The 17,465-nt window shown below is 44.6% G+C and overlaps 1 protein-coding gene across 1 annotated transcript in view; it reads left to right on the top strand.

The window, feature by feature from the left end:
- Window positions 1–17,465, top strand: part of LOC107106192 (cadherin-8-like) — a 299,351-nt gene that overhangs the window by 240,524 nt on the left and 41,362 nt on the right. The window contains exon 10 of the mRNA XM_015406302.1: window positions 16,620–16,737. Coding sequence (XP_015261788.1) covers window positions 16,620–16,737 — 118 coding nt within the window. The remainder of the gene's footprint in view (window positions 1–16,619; window positions 16,738–17,465) is intronic.

The following is a 17,465-nucleotide window of genomic DNA, read 5'->3' as shown; positions in this document are numbered from 1 at the left end:
GTGTATTTATAGTTAGGATTTTTGGCTCCAATGTGCATCACTTTGCACATGGCCACATTGAACCCCATTTGCCATGTTGATGCCCACTCACCCATCCTCGACAGATCCCTTTGGAGTGTCTCACAATCCTCCCTGCTTTTCACCACCCTGAACCGTTTTGTGTCATCCACAAATTTAGCCATTTCACTGCTTACTCCCAACTCCAAGTCATTAATGAACATGTTGAAAAGCATCGGACCCAGTACTGATCCCTGTGGTAACCCACTGCTTATGACTCTCCTCTGAAAAAAATGCCCATTTATACTCACTCTCTTTCCCATGACTATTGAGCTTACTTAGGAGCCTTTGATGAGGAACTTTATCAAAAGCTTTCTGGAAGTCAAGGTCTATTGGGTCCCCCTTGTCCACATGTTTGTTCACCCCCTCAAAGAACACTAACAGGTTAGTGAGACAAGATCTTCCCTGACAGAACCCATGCTGAGTCTGCCTCAGTTATTTTTGTTAATCAATGTGTCTACTAATTCTTTCCTTAATAACAGTTTCTACCAATGTACCCGGTATCAATGTCAGACTGACTGGCCTGTAATTTCCCGGATCTCCTCTGGAACCCTTTTTAAAGATGGGAATGACATTAGCTACCTTCCAGTCCTCAGGAATGGAGACAGAGTTTAATGAAAGATTACATATGATAAAATGAAGGATTATGATTATGATAAAATTAAAGATTACGATAAATTGAAAGATTTTAATGAAAGATTACATATGATAAAATAATAACAATTTAATACATTACAATAGGAAATATCAAATGGGGGGGCTGAGATCAGAGCCAGGATGCAGTGGGGTTTATTATTTTTCCCCATGCCATTTTTGTTACTTCAGTCACACCACTTTATAGGGGTTTATCCATGCCCATGTGCATGTGTAAAGAGCTGACAAGTAGAGTGCGTTCAGATGGGGCATTTACAACGGTATAGGTGCCGGTTGGAATTGATGTACTTACGGGCGATCATGCGGTGAACATCTGCCTTCCGTCCCTAACTGTTGCAAACAGCCTTTAAACCCTTGCATTCTGCTACTAGGTCCCCAAGTGGTGGTATCCTGAGTGCACCGGTTCCAACCGCATTATCCCCCTGTCTGATCACTTTCCGCGGGTGTAGAGCCACTTCCGTTCGGAAGTCCAAGGCTTCCGCTTTTCGCCCATTTTTTTGTTAGGTCGGCAATATGTGCTTGGGTGAAGCTTTGCCATGGCGTTTGTTTAAAAAAAAGAAAAAGGTCCTTAGTTTAAGGTTTTAGAGGAGTCCAGGACCTCAGGGAGGCCAGTTTGGTCTTTAAACTTTAAAGATAAGTCCTCTCCTCAGGGCATGCTTTTCGGGACAGGGAATTTTGCGCATGCACGAAGATCGCCATTCTGTGGATGGTTCCATATGCGCATGCGCAAACTGAGTTTAAAAAAAACACCCACCGATGCCCACTGTGTGTGAACGGGCATACAGAGATGGGCTCCGTAGACAGGAGGTAAGTGTGATCGCGTTTCAGCCGGCATAAACTGCACTGGTTCCAACCGGTGCAGTTTATGCCAGCTGAAACGCGATTATACTTACCTCCTGTCTGCGGAGCCCATCTCTGTATGCCCGTTCACACACAGTGGGCATCGGTGGGTGTTTTTTTTAAACTCAGTTTGCGCATGCGCATATGGAACCATCCACAGAATGGCGATCTTCGTGCATGCTTTTTGTTTTTTTTTTGTTTATTTTGCTTACCAGTAAATGACAGAAGGTGCATTATAAATGGGGGGGGGGGGCGGTGGAACCCAACTTTAGTGGGTTAAAATCTAATTTAAAAGTAATTTGAAACTTTATTTTCATAGTGGTAGATCACCGGCGCTTTTGGCCGGAAAAAACAGATCACTACCTGTTCGAAGTTGGACATGCCTGGTCTATAATATACATTCTACATTCACACACACACCCATGCCCTTATGCCATAATAACAATAAAAGGGCATCAAATTACAACAGCCTTACAGTGACTCCATGTAGTTCCACCTCATGGAGTTTTCAAGGCAAAAGGTGAGCAAAGGTAGTTTGCTGTTGCCTGCCTCTGCATAGCAAACCTGGACTTTCTTGGTGGTCTCCCATCCAAATACTAACCATGACCAACCCTGATTAGCTTCCGAGCTCTGACAAGCTCAAGCAAGTCTGTGTTATGTAGGCTACTACATGCCATTAACATGATCCAAATGCCCATTCTGCACAGTTGCCATTACAAAAATATAACGGAAAGTCTGTTCAAAGATCTCCTGCTGTCACAAGCAGTGCCACTAGATGGAGACAGAAGAACATAGGGGCTTGGTTAGCTGGAGTCAGGCCTATAACCCTTCCAGTCTCTCTCCACAGTGCAACAGTTTCATACTTTGCTCATGACGTGTGGTATCATTGCCAGAAAGGTTGGTTGTCACTCTTCTGGTTCTATGCCAATTGTGGGAGATTGTAACCTCTTACAGGCAGAGTTCCTAAACATGCCTCCTGCTCAACAGAATTTGTAGGATCCTAGGAATCCACAGATTTTTAATGAGGAAATTCAAGAGATGCTGTTCAGGCAACCAGAGAATGAGAATAGAATGAAATAGCATAAGGTGTGGCCTTTATGTAGAAAGAATACAAACATCCCCTCCCGAAGGAGAGAGATGGGTTGAGGAAGCCACACAGATATATGGCTCAGTCATGGGGTGAGTCAGTCCATTGCATCATTTAGCTCAGGTTTTTTTTCCCCCACCCTGACTGGCAGGGGCTCTCCAGGGTCTCAGTCAGAGATAAATCAATCTTGCAACCTGAGACTTTTTAAAAAACTGAAGATGCTGCAGATTGCATCTGGGACTGTGCACACAAAGACTCTGTGGTCTACCATTGAGCCCTTTCCCTGACAGGTTTTGGCGGCGTCCTGTGATTCTGAATCCACATGGCTTTGCCTCATCCATAATTCAAGAAAGCACCAAATTTTGGGTGAGGTTGAATGAAATAAACAGGACCTAATCTCCTAGGAGGCAGTACTACACAAATGAAACAGAATCAGTTATATTATCCAGTTTGTAAGGACACTGAGTGACGGAAATCTACAGCTCTGTAGCTACCTCATTTATTTCTGGGTAGTGACATTTTAATTTAAATAAACAGCAGCTGACAGCATGACACTAGAGTTGTTAATCCAGCTATTCTTGTGCTTCAAGGGTGTTTGGCATTAAATCCACCATTTACCAAAGCAGCTTACCTTACAATAGATTTAGGACTTGTTTCTGTCTTATCATGGGGTTGTACAAGACCCTGTTTGTACCAAGATTTTATTGTTATGAACAATCTACATTTAAATTTTAAAAAAAAACTTTTTGTGGTTATTTCCACAACTCTGGCCTATTCTAGTTACCCAGCAGTCATGAAACAAACAAACAATATCAAATGTAAACCATTCTGAAATTCAGGGCTATATGAGTTCAAAGTTCCTCATTGTACCACAAATTTAAACTGTATCATTTCATTGCGCAAGGGGAGCTCCCCCCCTTTTTTTTTTTTCTAATTTACCCTCCCTGTAGTTCCTCACAAGACCCCAAAGTAAATGGTGGTCTAGTTGGGAGACAAATTCACAAGCGGCCATGTGAAACTAGAATGAAGGAATGCTACAGTTGAACTAACAGCAGGAAAAGCTACAATGCTAACAGAAATATAAGAACATGGTGCCCTGGCATAGATAGCCCAGGCTAGCCCGATGATCTCAGAAGCTAAGCAGGGTCAGCCCTGGTTAGTACTTGGATGGGAGACCACCAAGGAAGTCCAGGGTCGCTATGCAGTGATATTGCCCTACTTGTTGCTACATGTCATCATATTCAAGCTTATATATACACCATATACTAGCAACTGGCTGTTGCCTTCCATCTGTCAGTTTTCAAGGCACCGGCTGAGTGGGCTGTCATATGATCCAGTGTTCATCAGCATTTTAACAGCTGTGCAAGATGGGTCAGGAATAGAAAACTGACAGCAGGAAGCAAAAGTACAGTTTTTGCATGAAAGGGCTCACCCAGAACTTCAGAACATGGGGGGAGGAAAAGGTGGGGGAGGAGGGGAGGAATTTAATGATGGGGGCAGTAGCAGAGAGCCTGAAGATTTGAGGACTGGGCTTTTATGTATCTGGTCACTGATTTACTTTACTTATAGCCTGCCTTTCACTCAAGTTTGATTAGACAATGTTAACAATGCCATCAAACCCCACGAGACATCCAATAAGCAGTGTAATAGGACTAGGGCCTCAAAAACTAGGAAACAATGCAAAGAAGTATCAGTCATTAAGCAAATGGAATTATGAAGAAGAAGATGATGAAGAAGAAGTCCTGTGTTGGTCCAAGGCCATGAAGGGCTTTGTAGGTGATAATCAGAACCCTGAATTGAACCCAGTACTGACTGGTAGTTGGTGGAGTGACTATAGAATTGGTTTATATATGCCTACTTTGCCTACCTCCCAATAGTAACTGAGCTGGGGAACTCTGTACAAATTGGAGTTTCCAAGCTGACTGCAAGGGCACATGGCCAGATTGGACAAGTCAAGGTAGGGTTCCATTTTCCAATAGGGACCCAAAGCGGGTTACAAATCTCCCATCCTCCATTTCATCCCCACTCCTTGGGGTAGATCAAAATGGGTAGACATGTTAGTCTGTCTGTAGCCCAGATTGGACAAGTCAAGGTAGGGTGCCATTTTCCAATAGGGACTCAAAGCAGGTTACAAATCTCCCATCCTCCATTTTATCCCCAATCCTTGGGGTAGATCAAAATGGGTAGCCATGTTAGTCTGTCTGTAGCAGTAGAAAAGAGCAAGAGTCCAGTAGCACATTAAAGACTAACAAAATATGTGGCAGGGTATGAGATTTCATGAATCACTGCTAAGTTCTGGTATCTGAAGAAGTGAGCAGTGACTCACGAAAGCTCATACTTTTGGGACAGGTTGAGAAAGACTGGCTAACCCAACATCATCCAGTTAACTTCCATGGCAGAGTGGGGAACTGAGCCTGGGTCTCCCATGCTACCCACTACATCACATAGAAAAGAAAGGATGAAAAGAAAGAGATGTGGAAGAAAGGAAGAACAGATGAAGCAATGAGGAGAAATGAATCTGGAATTTAATTGAAGAATAGGTGAAATTGGCATATAGGTGAGGAAGCAGAGGAGGAGGGTGCCTTTGGGGAAGATGTACCAAAAATAGGTATCTGAAGAAGCTATAAAACAGGACCCATCCGCGAGAGCCTTGACCTGTACAGGCCAGGCTAGGCAGATCTAGGAAGTTAAGCAGGGTTGACCCTGGTTAGTATTTGGATGGGAGACCTCCAAGGAATGCCAGGGTCTCTATGCAGAGGCAGGCAGTGCAAACACCTCTGAATGTCTCTTGCCTTGGAAACCCCAAGGGGTTGCCATAAGTCATGTGCAACTTGACGGCCCTTTCCACCACCAACATACATGAGAGAAACCTGAATAGACCAAAGAACTGGAGATGGATATATACTGTATAGCAGAGAATTAAGGGATACCATGGAGACAGACACTGGAAAGACAGAATAAAGGAGAACTGACTTCTGTGAGCCAATTAGAAATATTAAACCCTACACTGAAAGCAACCAACCAAATCTACATGGTTCTCCAGTCTTCTGGCTCTTCATTTACCTGCCTCTTTCAAATTAAATCTCTATCAACTGACATGAAGAAAGAAAGCCGTCTCTCGATACTATCTGAATATATTTACGCATTTGGGGGTTAACTTACAGCTAAGTTAAATTGAGTTTGAATCACTTTAAGGGAGCTGATTACATCTCAACCTCTTAGAAAACCTTATTTGCAGTCTGTAAATATACCGAGTGAACTATCTAATGCACTTCATTTTTCCACGTGTTCTATTTTGGGCCCTGATATAATTGAGAGTGGCAACCACGGCGGCTGGTGACGTGACAGAATGCATTAAAAACTGTTGATGTATAACATTGCCAGATGAATTCTCCCTGCTTTTCTTCTGAATCTGTAACAGCATATCTGCTGAAAAAGCATTGTCACTTTGTGTTTGGCATCCTTTCTATACCTCTGCATATGTATAGGGTTGTTTTTCCTCTCGTTCTTTCTTTTTTTTTGTTCCCTGCCACTTCGCACCAGATAAATAAATCTGATATTAATTAGTTGCATTAATGAGTCACCAGTTCGATACGATTACGCCTACGCTGAAGTCCCCTCATTCTTGCCACGTGCTGCGGATTAGTCAAGACCCAGAGAGTCTATATGCGCTCTCTAATTTGATTGGGGGGGGGATCCTCATGGTTTGAATTAGTTAGCAGGCATTTTAACTGATATTTTACTAATTCAGTTAATTTCAGTATTCCTGGTTATGGATGTCCTTGATCTGTTTAAAGAACACACGTAAAGGTAGAGAATCTGAACATTCTTAATAGCATTGCCATCAGTGAATAAAGTAAGGGTGATTTCCCACTAGAGCTGCTCCGGGCTCACTCTTCACTTTTGCCTCGATGGTAGGTGTCAATTTCACACAAGCTGCTGCGCTGCGGCATTTTGCCTCTCAGCTTAGTGTGATTTTCCCCGCCTCTACCCAATCCTGGGGCGATTTCTCACTAGAGCTGCCTTGCAGCACAGCGCCGTTTGCCCAGACACAAACATGTCAATTTCACACCCGAAGCTCCGGGGCTGCATTTTGACTCGGGGCTTCGTCCGATTTCCTCCGCAGTTTCGTGATCCTGGTTTTTGAGGATCATGAAACTGCGGAGGAAATTGGGCAAAGCCCCAAGTCAAATGCAGCCCCGCAGCCTCGGGTGTGAAATTGACATGTTTGTGTCGAGGCAAACGGCACTGTGCTGCGAGGCAGCTCTAGTGAGAAATTGCCCCTGTTTTTTGAGGATTGAGTAGACGCGGGGGAAATCGCAGGAAGCTGCGAGGCAAAATGAGGCTGCGCAGCAGCTTGTGTGAAATTGACACCTACCATCGAGGCAAAAGTGAAGAGTGAGCCCGGAGCAGCTCTAGTAGGAAATCACCCTAAGATAGAATAAATCATTCTGCCTTTATTTTTCTCATGGCGGGCTCCCCAGCAACGACCCACCTGGCAGGGAAAGACACACACCTGGGCCCAGCAGCAGGGTTCCCCTGGGTTAAGTGGGGGAGGGAACCAAGGACAGGAAGGGTCAGCCAGGATAGCCTCTGCAACAGGTAGGCTTGGGCAATCTGTCCTGGGAAGCTCAAAAGGCAGTGAGCAAGCCTGGACAGGAGAACAATGGCTCTCTGGGTCCAGTAGGGTTTCCAGACCCAACAGGCTGCATGGCCCGGCAACCGGTGGGAGATGAGGGGAGGCAGGTCCTTTCTGTAGGGGGCTGGATCTTCATCCCCACGTGATGACTCAGAAGCACCAACATTGCACTGGAGTTTATGGCGTTTCTGGGCAAGTGCTAGAATGTCATCCGGGTGTCATGCCTGCGCTTGCAGGTCTCACTGGAGGTGACATCATCGTGTGGCAACAAAGGTTGCTGCTCCTCCCCCCCCCCTATATTGCCAGTCTGCTGTTCCCCACTGACCAGAGGAACTCCAGTGGACACCAACAACAATTGCAAGTTTGGTGTAGTGGTTAGGAGCACAAACTCTAATCTGGGAGAACCGGGTTTGATTCCCCACTCCTCCACGTGTAGCTGCTGGTGTGACCTTGGGTCAGTCACAAGTTATTTCAGAGCTGTTCTCTCACAGGGTGTCTTTTGTGGGGAGGGGAAGGGAAAGGAGATTGCAAGCCACTCTGAGAGTCCTTCGGGTAGTGAAGGGGAGGGTATAAATCCAATCTTTTCTTCTTCTACCAGGAGGCTGCCTGCCATTAACAGGCACCCGGTAAATCTAAGGGCTAGGTGGTTTAAGGTAGGGCTGGCTAAGGATCAGGGGATATAGAAGAGAAGGGTAGAGCTTAGCTCAAGGACCAGGTATGGACATAAGAAGAACATAAGAGAAGCCAATTTTGTATCAGGCCAGTGGCCCATCCAGTCCAACACTCTGTCACACAATGGCCAAAAATACCAGGTGCCATCAGGAGATCCAGCAGTGGGACCAAGACGCTAGAAGCCCTCCCACTGTTGCCCCCCCACCAAGCACCAAGAATACAGAGCACCACTTGCCCCAGCCTGAGAGTTCCTATCTATACCTCGTGGCTAATAGCCACTGATGGACTTCCGCTCCATATTTTTATCTAATTCCCTCTTGAAGCTGTCCATGCTTGTAGCCGCCACCACCTCCTGTGGCAGTGAATTCCATGTGTTAATCACTCTTTGGGTGAAGAAGGACTTCCTTTTATCTGTTCTAACCTGACTGCTCAGCAATTTCATTGATTGCCCATGAGTTCTTGTATTATGAGAAAGGGAGAAAAGTACTTTTTTTCTCTACCAGCTCTATCCCATGCATAATCTTATAAACCTTGATCATGTCATCCCCTCAGCCATCGTTTCACCCCTCAGCTGTCATGGAGCTGGGGGCTATAAAAAGGAAGGAAGGGGGAAATGGGAGAGGGCCCCAGAGTAGAAGGTGAAAACCCGGAGCCAACCAAGAGAAGAAAGAGGAAGAAGGAGGCAGGTTATAGCATTGTGGGTCTTCTCTCACCTAATGCAGTGTTACCCTGGGGTAAGTGAAGTTAACCACATCTTCAGGTGTGCAAATTGGTCAGTAAAACAACTTATGCGAAGAAGTCGTGACTGGGTTGGTGCTTTCAGGCCCTCATGGGCCCTAAGTGTGATATTTGTCTGCCCCCAGAGGGTGCCACATTTGCATTTTCACTCAATTGGTAGTTTACCAACAATTTATGTTGCGCTCATTACAATTTTTTTTAAAAAAAAGATGCATCCAACTTGAATTATGAAAAATGCATCAAAGAATAGCAATATCATCTAAACCCCCAGTAAAGTGGTTTTTAAAAAGCTATTAATCTGACTTCCTAAAGCCAACAATGACCTGTCCCTGAGAGAGAACTGAACAAAAGAAGTATCCGTGCTGAAAAGACTCTGCTCTGTTTTTGTCAAGAATTAAAATTTCAGGAGGCAGTCCAGTCTCTCCTTTCTTGTCGGAGGGGGATTGTCGGGTGGGGTTTCCAATTACAGGTTGGCAAATTCCTGGAGATTGGCAAGGGGTGGATGCTAAGGAGGGGAAGGATCTCAGTAGGGTTATAATGCCATGCAGGCCACCCTCCAAAGCATTTGTTTTCTCCAGGGGAATTGGTCTCTGTAGTCTGGAGATCGGTTACATTCCCAGGAGATCTCCAGCCACCACCAGGAGGTTGGCAGCCCTACCAAAAGGTAATTTTGGAGGAGCAATGATTTTGCTGCTTTGCCATTCCAAAAATTTGTTTAAGGCCGTGATCATACGCACAATTAGACCCGACATAGGTGCGAATGCCGGGTGGATTTAAAGGGCGCGATCAGACAACAACATCTGGGAAGCACCCTGCAGCCATCGGCAACCCATTCTGCTCCACCACAGGAGTTAAAAGACACTGGGGGGAATCCGGTAGTTAATGGGTTGCGATGGGCCACGAACGGACTTTCCCCTGTTTGATTGCTCCAGCACGCTCTCATGGTGTCAGGATGGTCTGATCAGGCTCCCCTTCACAGTATGTGCATCATCGCAAACTCCATAGGGAGAGGTGTGATTCATCGATCCCTGGATTAAGCGTATGGAGGGAAAATGGCACAAAAAAACCACGACTCACCCGCAGTTGCATCTGATCACGCACTGACTGTGCCCACAGCTTCAAAGGGAGGTGTGATCGTGCACCTGCAGATCAAATTCCTCCGGAGGAAGTAGCCTCGTTCTCCCCCCCATTTTTTTCTAGTGTGTGTGACCACAACCTAAGAACTTTAAGCTTCCATTTTCTTTGTAGTTCTTTGCTTGACTAAGACCATAACTGTATTTGGATGAAGGAAGGCCCCCTATCCTAAAAAGGGGGTGAATGTAGCAGACATGAAATGACTAGACAAGAGGGAACGGCCAGCCGTCTGGTATTTATACTAAGCCTAGCCCATCCGGAGGCTTCCTATTGCCTGCCAGTCTCAGATGATGTTGCACACCTCTGTTGTCTTCTGGGCCAGAAAAAAGCCCTGAAGCAGGAATATGCTATTGTATTTTGTTTTGTTCTTTGAATACTCACATTTACTCGTAAAGGTTCGGTTTCTTTTTTATGGTTTCTTCATACTTCATAAGGCTGCCGTCTTTTACACCAACTGTATTAATGAAATCCAATAAAGAGATTACCATTCAGATTGACACCTGTTTTTATATCAATTAGGCATTAATGGCATATGGTGTAAAATGCTCTAAAAGAAACAAATGTAAACAGGGAAATACATGGGGGAGGGGAAAGAAATTTTGCCAAAGAAAATAAGTAGGATGGAAAATGCTTTTTGCAACGATGCATGAAAATGGAAAGAAATTGGGGGGGGGGCATATTTGTTCATCACTACTCTGAAGCTTAATTAGATACAGGCCCATCACACACACACACACATTTTGCCACAGATTTTCAGAACAGTACAACTTTAGTCTTGACTTCGGATTCTGTGCCTGCCTTACAGTATATTTATTCTGCATCTACATTTTTTTAAAAAATATGTTTCTAAATTGGGGCAAAACATTACTTGGGACATGTGGGGGCCCTGGGGAGTGGTGTCCAAAGATTTTTTTTTAAATTTATGCAGTTTCCCTATCACAGCTGTGCAGTAGCATCCAGCAAGTGCCTTCCATTTAAATCCTTGTAGTTCAGGTTTTGTGCATGCATTTTAGTGTGAGTTCATTGAGTGAAAGGGAACACAAAGGATTAAGACAAAGGGGGAAAACCTGATGTTGAAACTGGGGGGGCATATTTGTTCATCACTACTCTGAAGCTTAATTAGATACAGGCCCATCACACACACACACACATTTTGCCACAGATTTTCAGAACAGTACAACTTTAGTCTTGACTTCGGATTCTGTGCCTGCCTTACAGTATATTTATTCTGCATCTACAATTTTTAAAAAACACGTTTCTAAATTGGGGCAAAACGTCACTTGGGACATGTGACGGCCCTGGGGAGTGGTGTCCAAAGATTTGTTTTTTAATTTATGTAGTTGGCTTATCACAGCTGTGCAGTAGCATCCAGCAAGTGCCTTCCATTTAAATCCTTGTAGTTCAGGTTTTGTGCATGCATTTTAGTGTGAGTTCATTGAATGAAAGGGAACACAAAGGAATTAAGACAAAGGGGGAAAACCTGATGTTGAAACTGACAAGATTTTTTTTTAAACTGACAAGCAGCTGTGAAGCCCCGTTTTCAGTATTGTGGCACACTTGGGGATTCTCTTCTGTGCTATCAGCCACTGTGAAAAATGGGAGTTACATGATCTCACAATATGGGGAAACATGTTGAGTGTACAGAATGCACAGGTGTGGGTATGTGTGTGCTTGTGCAAAGACGGCTGCATCTCCACCACACTTTGCACAGGGTTGCAGTTTGTATGGGGGAGGAGTCCTCTGCCAGAAGCCCTGGAGAACTTTTTTAGTCTTGTGCCACTAAACTGAAGGGTGGGGGGATTTTGCCAATCTCCTAGTCCAGCAGCATAATAACACAAATTCCCTGCCCTTCCTTGCAAACTTGTGTAGTTTTCTCTTTGTGATTCTCTAATTTGATCCTGCACACTGATTGTGATCTTGGCTGTTCTTTTAAAGCCTGCCCTGTGCATATTTTCCTCCAAATGGATCGATCCCAAGCGGTTCTTAAGTTCAGTGATTCACAGAAGGTCCACGTGGCTCAGCTGTCATTTTGCTGTTAAGCTTCCAGAGATTGCCAAAATGATCCCGACTTACTCAACTTGTTCACTAAAACATTAAAGGGGAAAATGTTTTCAAAGCTTTAGGTTTCCTGTCCCAGTGTCTCTCTCTTTACATCTCATGTAAAGAGACCCACCACATTGCTGAAGTAGGAATTAGGACTGCCTTACAATGATTTTCCTCTTTTCTCCATAGTCAAGGACAGAGGGTAGCACTCCTTTCTCCATGGTCAAGGACAGAGGGTAGCGCTTGGTGAGAAGGTATCCCTGCAATACCTACCAGAATGTGGAGTGTCACAGAAAGTGATCCTATCGCCAATGTTGTTCAACATCTACATACACCCCCTCGCCCAGTTGGCTCGGAGGTTTGGGCTGGGTTGTCACCAATACACTGATGACACCCAGCTCTATCTGCTGATGGACAGCCCTGGATAATTTGGACAGGGAACTGGAGGTCATGGATGGGTGGTTACAGCAGAGCCAGCTGAAACTTAATCCAATGAAGATGGAGGTCCTGTACCTGAGTCGGGGGGGAGGTAGGTTTGGGAATCAGGCTTCCAGCCTTGGATGGGGTACTGTTAGTGCCAGTGCCGAGGGTAAGTAGTCTAGGGCCCTGTTCATACAAGGGTCTTTCTATGGAGGCTCAGGTCACCATTTTTGCTAGGTCTGCCTTTTACCATCTTCAGCAGATCAGGCAACTGGTACCTTATCTCTCCTTCTGGGACTTGGCTACATTGACCCATGCAATGGTCACTTCCAGGTTAGATTACTGGAATGCTCTATGCAGACTTATAGTTGAATCTGATCTGGAAACTCCAGGAAGTGCAAAAATGTGGTGGCATGCCTGCTGACTGCAACACCTGTGAGGATGTGCATTCAGCTGGTGCTACGCCAATTGCACTGGCTACCAATGCAGTACCAGATCTATTTCAAGGTGTTGATACTAAACTTTAAAGCCCAGTGCAGCCTGGGATCGACATCTCCCCATCAATGTTCCCTCTAAGCTGTGGGGTCTTGTGAGCAAAAATTCTACTTTGCGAGCTACTGGCATTAAAGTTGTGAGCGAGCGATTTGGCTACTGCATAAATTAGCTTGCTCTGGAGCCATCCTTCCTGAGCGAAGACAAAAATGTGTGATCTGGAGGCTAAAAGCACAGGGGGAAATTGGCACAAAAACACTCTCAGAAAACCTGGGGAAACAGCGACCAGAAAGTGAACTGAGCTCTGAAGGAAGAAAATCAATGCAGAATGACAAAGAAAACCTGACAGACATGCACAGTGGAAGTGAGGGAAAACACCCATGCATAATACACCAAAGTCTCAGGTTGCAACCAGCATTTGCAATCAGGAATGTCCCAGTTTGAGTCCCTGATTTCACCACCACACCTTATGAAATGAATACTTGTTTTACTGTGTGAGCATTTGATTGTTAGGTTTGTATGTACAAGAAGGGGAGTGCTGACTTCCTCCTTCATAGATTTAGATATTTATACCCTACTTTCTGCCCCCACATCAGTTTTTAGTGATCAAGTCTGCCCCCTCCCCCGGTATACATTTTTCTGTCTTTTTCCAAACAAGGACTAGGATGGCCAGGTCTCCCACCATAGCAGGGGACCTCCCACCATGGACCCCCTCTTCCCTGCTGCCACTTAACAGTGTAGTGGTGGTGGTGGGGGGGAAATAGATGGCAGGGTGTCATTTGGCATCATGCCAATTCCATGGCATCACTTCTGGCCCAAACCAGAAGTGAAGCCATTGCACTGGCACTGGACTTCGGTTTTTGAGATTCACCCAAAACTCTGTGGTTAAACTATGACATTTTTTTAATTAATCGTAGAGTGTTGCACCAATGTATTGACACCCTTTCAAGTTTGTACCAGAACTGATGTTGTAGCATCAGCATGATGCTGATCAGATAGGTCCCAATTTCCCACAGCCTCCAACTGGATGCCTATGCTGTGCTGGCAACCTTAAGCCAGAAGGATCGATTTCAATTATGAAAACGGCACACTTTCACTCACATAATTTCCCCAGTTCCACTGTACTCCCACTGTTCTGAAGGCAAAAGAATCATATCTGCACGTCTAATGACACCTGTCCAGTGTAACATGCCATTGGATCCAGACCATCACATTTCATGTAAGGCGATATGAGTTCAAATGACTGGTCAACCATGAAGTTCACTGGGCAAGTTACTCTTTCCTAATGGAACCTACGTCAAAGGATTTTTTGTGAATATCCAAAATGGGATAATGCTCATGCATAGTACTCTGGGCTGCTACTATTACAGCAAATGACTTCACTCCCCCATCAGAGTACACTGGCTTGTATCCAAACATGTCATTCCAAAAGGTCATTAAGGTTGTTGTTGTTGTGTTTTGTTTTGTTTTTATAAAAAGACAGGGTGGTGATTTCCAAAGTCCCTCCCTTCCATTGATATCCTGCTCCTGAGGCTCTGCCAGCCCCTTGGATCAAAATTGGGGTCATATCTGCATTTGTCTTTCCCACCGGTGTCCCAGCCTTCTGACTCCATCTTCAAAAAAGCTGTCTACATTTGGTTTCGTTTTCACACCTCAACAGTGCCAGCATACCTTTGCACGTCTGCATATGTTTATTGCCCTTTCGTGGCGTCTCCACTGTCATTGCACCTTTGCATTCCTTTAACCTTTGCATTCCTTTAGACAGGGTGGTGATTTCCAAAGTCCCTCCCTTCCATTGATATCCTGCTCCTGAGGCTCTGCCAGCCCCTTGGATCAAAATTGGGGTCATATCTGCATTTGTCTTTCCCACCGGTGTCCCAGCCTTCTGACTCCATCTTCAAAAAAGCTGTCTACATTTGGTTTCGTTTTCACACCTCAACAGTGCCCGCATACTTTTGCATGTCTGCATATGTTTATTGCCCTTTTGTGGCGGTTCCACTGTCATTGCACCTTTGCATTGCTTTGAAAGAATCTTCTCCAAACAACATTCAAACAAGCATAGAGAAAGACGGCGTCACAGCAGCACGAAACTGATTTAAAAATGCAAATACAGATTCAATCCTAATGCCTCAGTGGGCTGTAGTGGGAAGGGATAATCAGCAGAAATCAGTACCCTGTCTAAAAAAAACCCTCAAGGGCGCTTGAGTCTTTGGAACTGTGTGATTGGAAACAGGCCATTTATTTGTTTGACACCTTACATGCAGTCAAGGCAGAGTTCAACGGTTCACAAGAACATTGATAAGATGGCTGTTCCTTCAAACACTATTTTTTCCCCCAGACAGCTTTCTTTCTCATGCAAATTGTCTTTGCAGCTCACATCAAGGCACACAGCAAAAGTCGTACCTTCTGAGGAAACAGTCAAACGGCAAGCTATTCATTGGCCAGCGTCCCTCTTTTTCTCTCCTGTTGCGATTTCGAAGGTTGAAAGTGCCAATGAGTTACTCCAATAATGGTCATTCATTAAACAATCATTTGGCACCAAGGGAGGGGAGAAAAAAGAAATGACGTTCTCATTAGCACAGCAAGAAGAACATGGCAGTGAAAACTCTTGGACCTTGGCCAGTGCTGACAAAAAAGAAACATTTGCATGACTTCATACATATGATAAAATCCCTCATTGCCTTGAATATAGGCCTGGGTGAGGCGAAGGTTGCTATGGTAACCTGAACTCTTAATTTCTTGACTTGAGTACCTGAAACAACAAAAGTGACATTTTCAAAACTTATTTCATGTGGCATCCCATATTTTTTTTTTAAGGGGAGGGGAGTGAGTTAATAAAAGGGAAAACTGGATAGTGCAATGAGTAAGGATTTTATCTTCTGACATAAATTCAGCAGAAGATTATTACATACCAGCTTTAAGCCAAGTAGCAAAGAGATTGAAGCACTCCACTTAATAGCGCTCCATCTACACCGCAACTTGGTCTCATCTTGCTTCATTCTGAGAGAGCAGGCTCTTTAAGACAGCTGGCTAACGGCTTACGTGTGATTTGATGGGACAGTCTGTGACTGGCAGCCTACCGGAGTTCACTTTAAGATGTTTAAATTAGTGTTTTCCCCCCTCCCTCTCCAGTAATAATACAGCTCAGGGGCACCCAGTGAAGCTCATGGGCAATGCTCCCTCTAAACTGAGCAAAAATTCTACTTTGTGAGCTGCTGGCATTAAAGCTGTGAGCGAGCGATTTGGCTGCTGTATAAATTAGTTTGCTCTGGAGCCATCCTTCCTGAGTTAAGACAAAAATGTGTGAGCCAGAGGCTAAGAAAACTGTGAGCTAGCTCACTCTAACTCAGTTTAGAGGGAACACTGCTCATGGGCAATAAATCCAGAACTGCTGTACCTGGGGGATGGAAGACCACCAGGAGCAACACGAGGGGTAGTTGGAGGCCCTCTGTAGACTAATTGCCCCCCCCTCCAATGCCTGCGGGTCTTTTTTTGACATTATCCAACCTTGTATGTCTAGAGTCGTGTGAACAGAGCCCATCCCTCGCCAAAAAGAACCAAAAGCACAGGCTGGATCCACACACTGTGCAGACAAGAAAATCCATGAGGCAAATGATTATGATAATGCCATATGCAATATCTCCTTGACCACCTAAAAGCCAAATTGGATGGGAGCTGTAGTAAAGAAGGAAATTGGATGAGATCAAGTGAAAAAGCTGGCAGGATTCATCCCAGTGAGATTACATTTGTTAAATATTTGGCCATAATCTCCTCTCCTTCACTCACATAACCTGCAGTTATCTTTGTTTTAGGTAAACCCTTTTCCCCCCTTTTCTCTTTTAGGTCATTCACACCATGAGGGCCATTGACAAAGATGATCCCAAGAATGGACACCACTTTGTTTATAACCTCCCACCTGAACTGTCAGACAACTCAAATTTCACAATCCAGAAAAAAAGAGGTAAGCATGCTATGATGAAATGTTGTATAGCATACTTTATGCCTGTTTATCATTGTTGCCTTCTGTTTGCTGGTAATGTTCATTTTCTCTTCACACATGAGAAAGTACACCTTTGTTTTTAGTTCTGTGCTGTATCTCTTTGAAATATCTGGAATTGTCATTCGGGTTAGGGTTATAGAATAAACAATTTACCAAATCATGGCAGGGCTCGAGTGCAGGGAGGAAAGGAGAGAAACAGGGACGTCATACTGGGATCTGTGGCTGGACCTATAGTCAGGTTGGGATGAGTGGGTTCCTCTTCCCACCTGAAGCACAGTTTCCGCACACCTAACTCTTGTTCCAGAAAATAGGTTCCTAAATTTGTGCCATGTTAATCCTTTTTTCAGGTAAATCACTAGTTTTTAAAAAACTGCCGTTTAGTTAATATTTCTTTCTTTAATTTCTCTCTTCACACATGAGAAAGTACACCTTTGTTTTTAGTTCTGTGCTGTATCTCTTTGAAATATCTGGAATTGTCATTCGGGTTAGGGTTATAGAATAAACAATTTACCAAATCATGGCAGGGCTCGAGTGCAGGGAGGAAAGGAGAGAAACAGGGACGTCGTACTGGGGTCTGTGGCTGGACCTATAGTCAGGTTGGGATGAGTGGGTTCCTCTTCCCACCTGAAGCACAGTTTCAGCACACCTAACTCCTGTTCCAGAAAATAGGTTCCTAATTTGTGCCATGT

Source organism: Gekko japonicus, unplaced genomic scaffold, assembly GCF_001447785.1.
Source record: "Gekko japonicus isolate JY-2015 unplaced genomic scaffold, Gekko_japonicus_V1.1 scaffold1805, whole genome shotgun sequence".
NCBI classification, from domain to species: domain Eukaryota; kingdom Metazoa; phylum Chordata; class Lepidosauria; order Squamata; family Gekkonidae; genus Gekko; species Gekko japonicus.
Note: the sequence above shows the minus strand (reverse complement) of the source record. Positions and strands in the feature narration are given on the sequence as shown.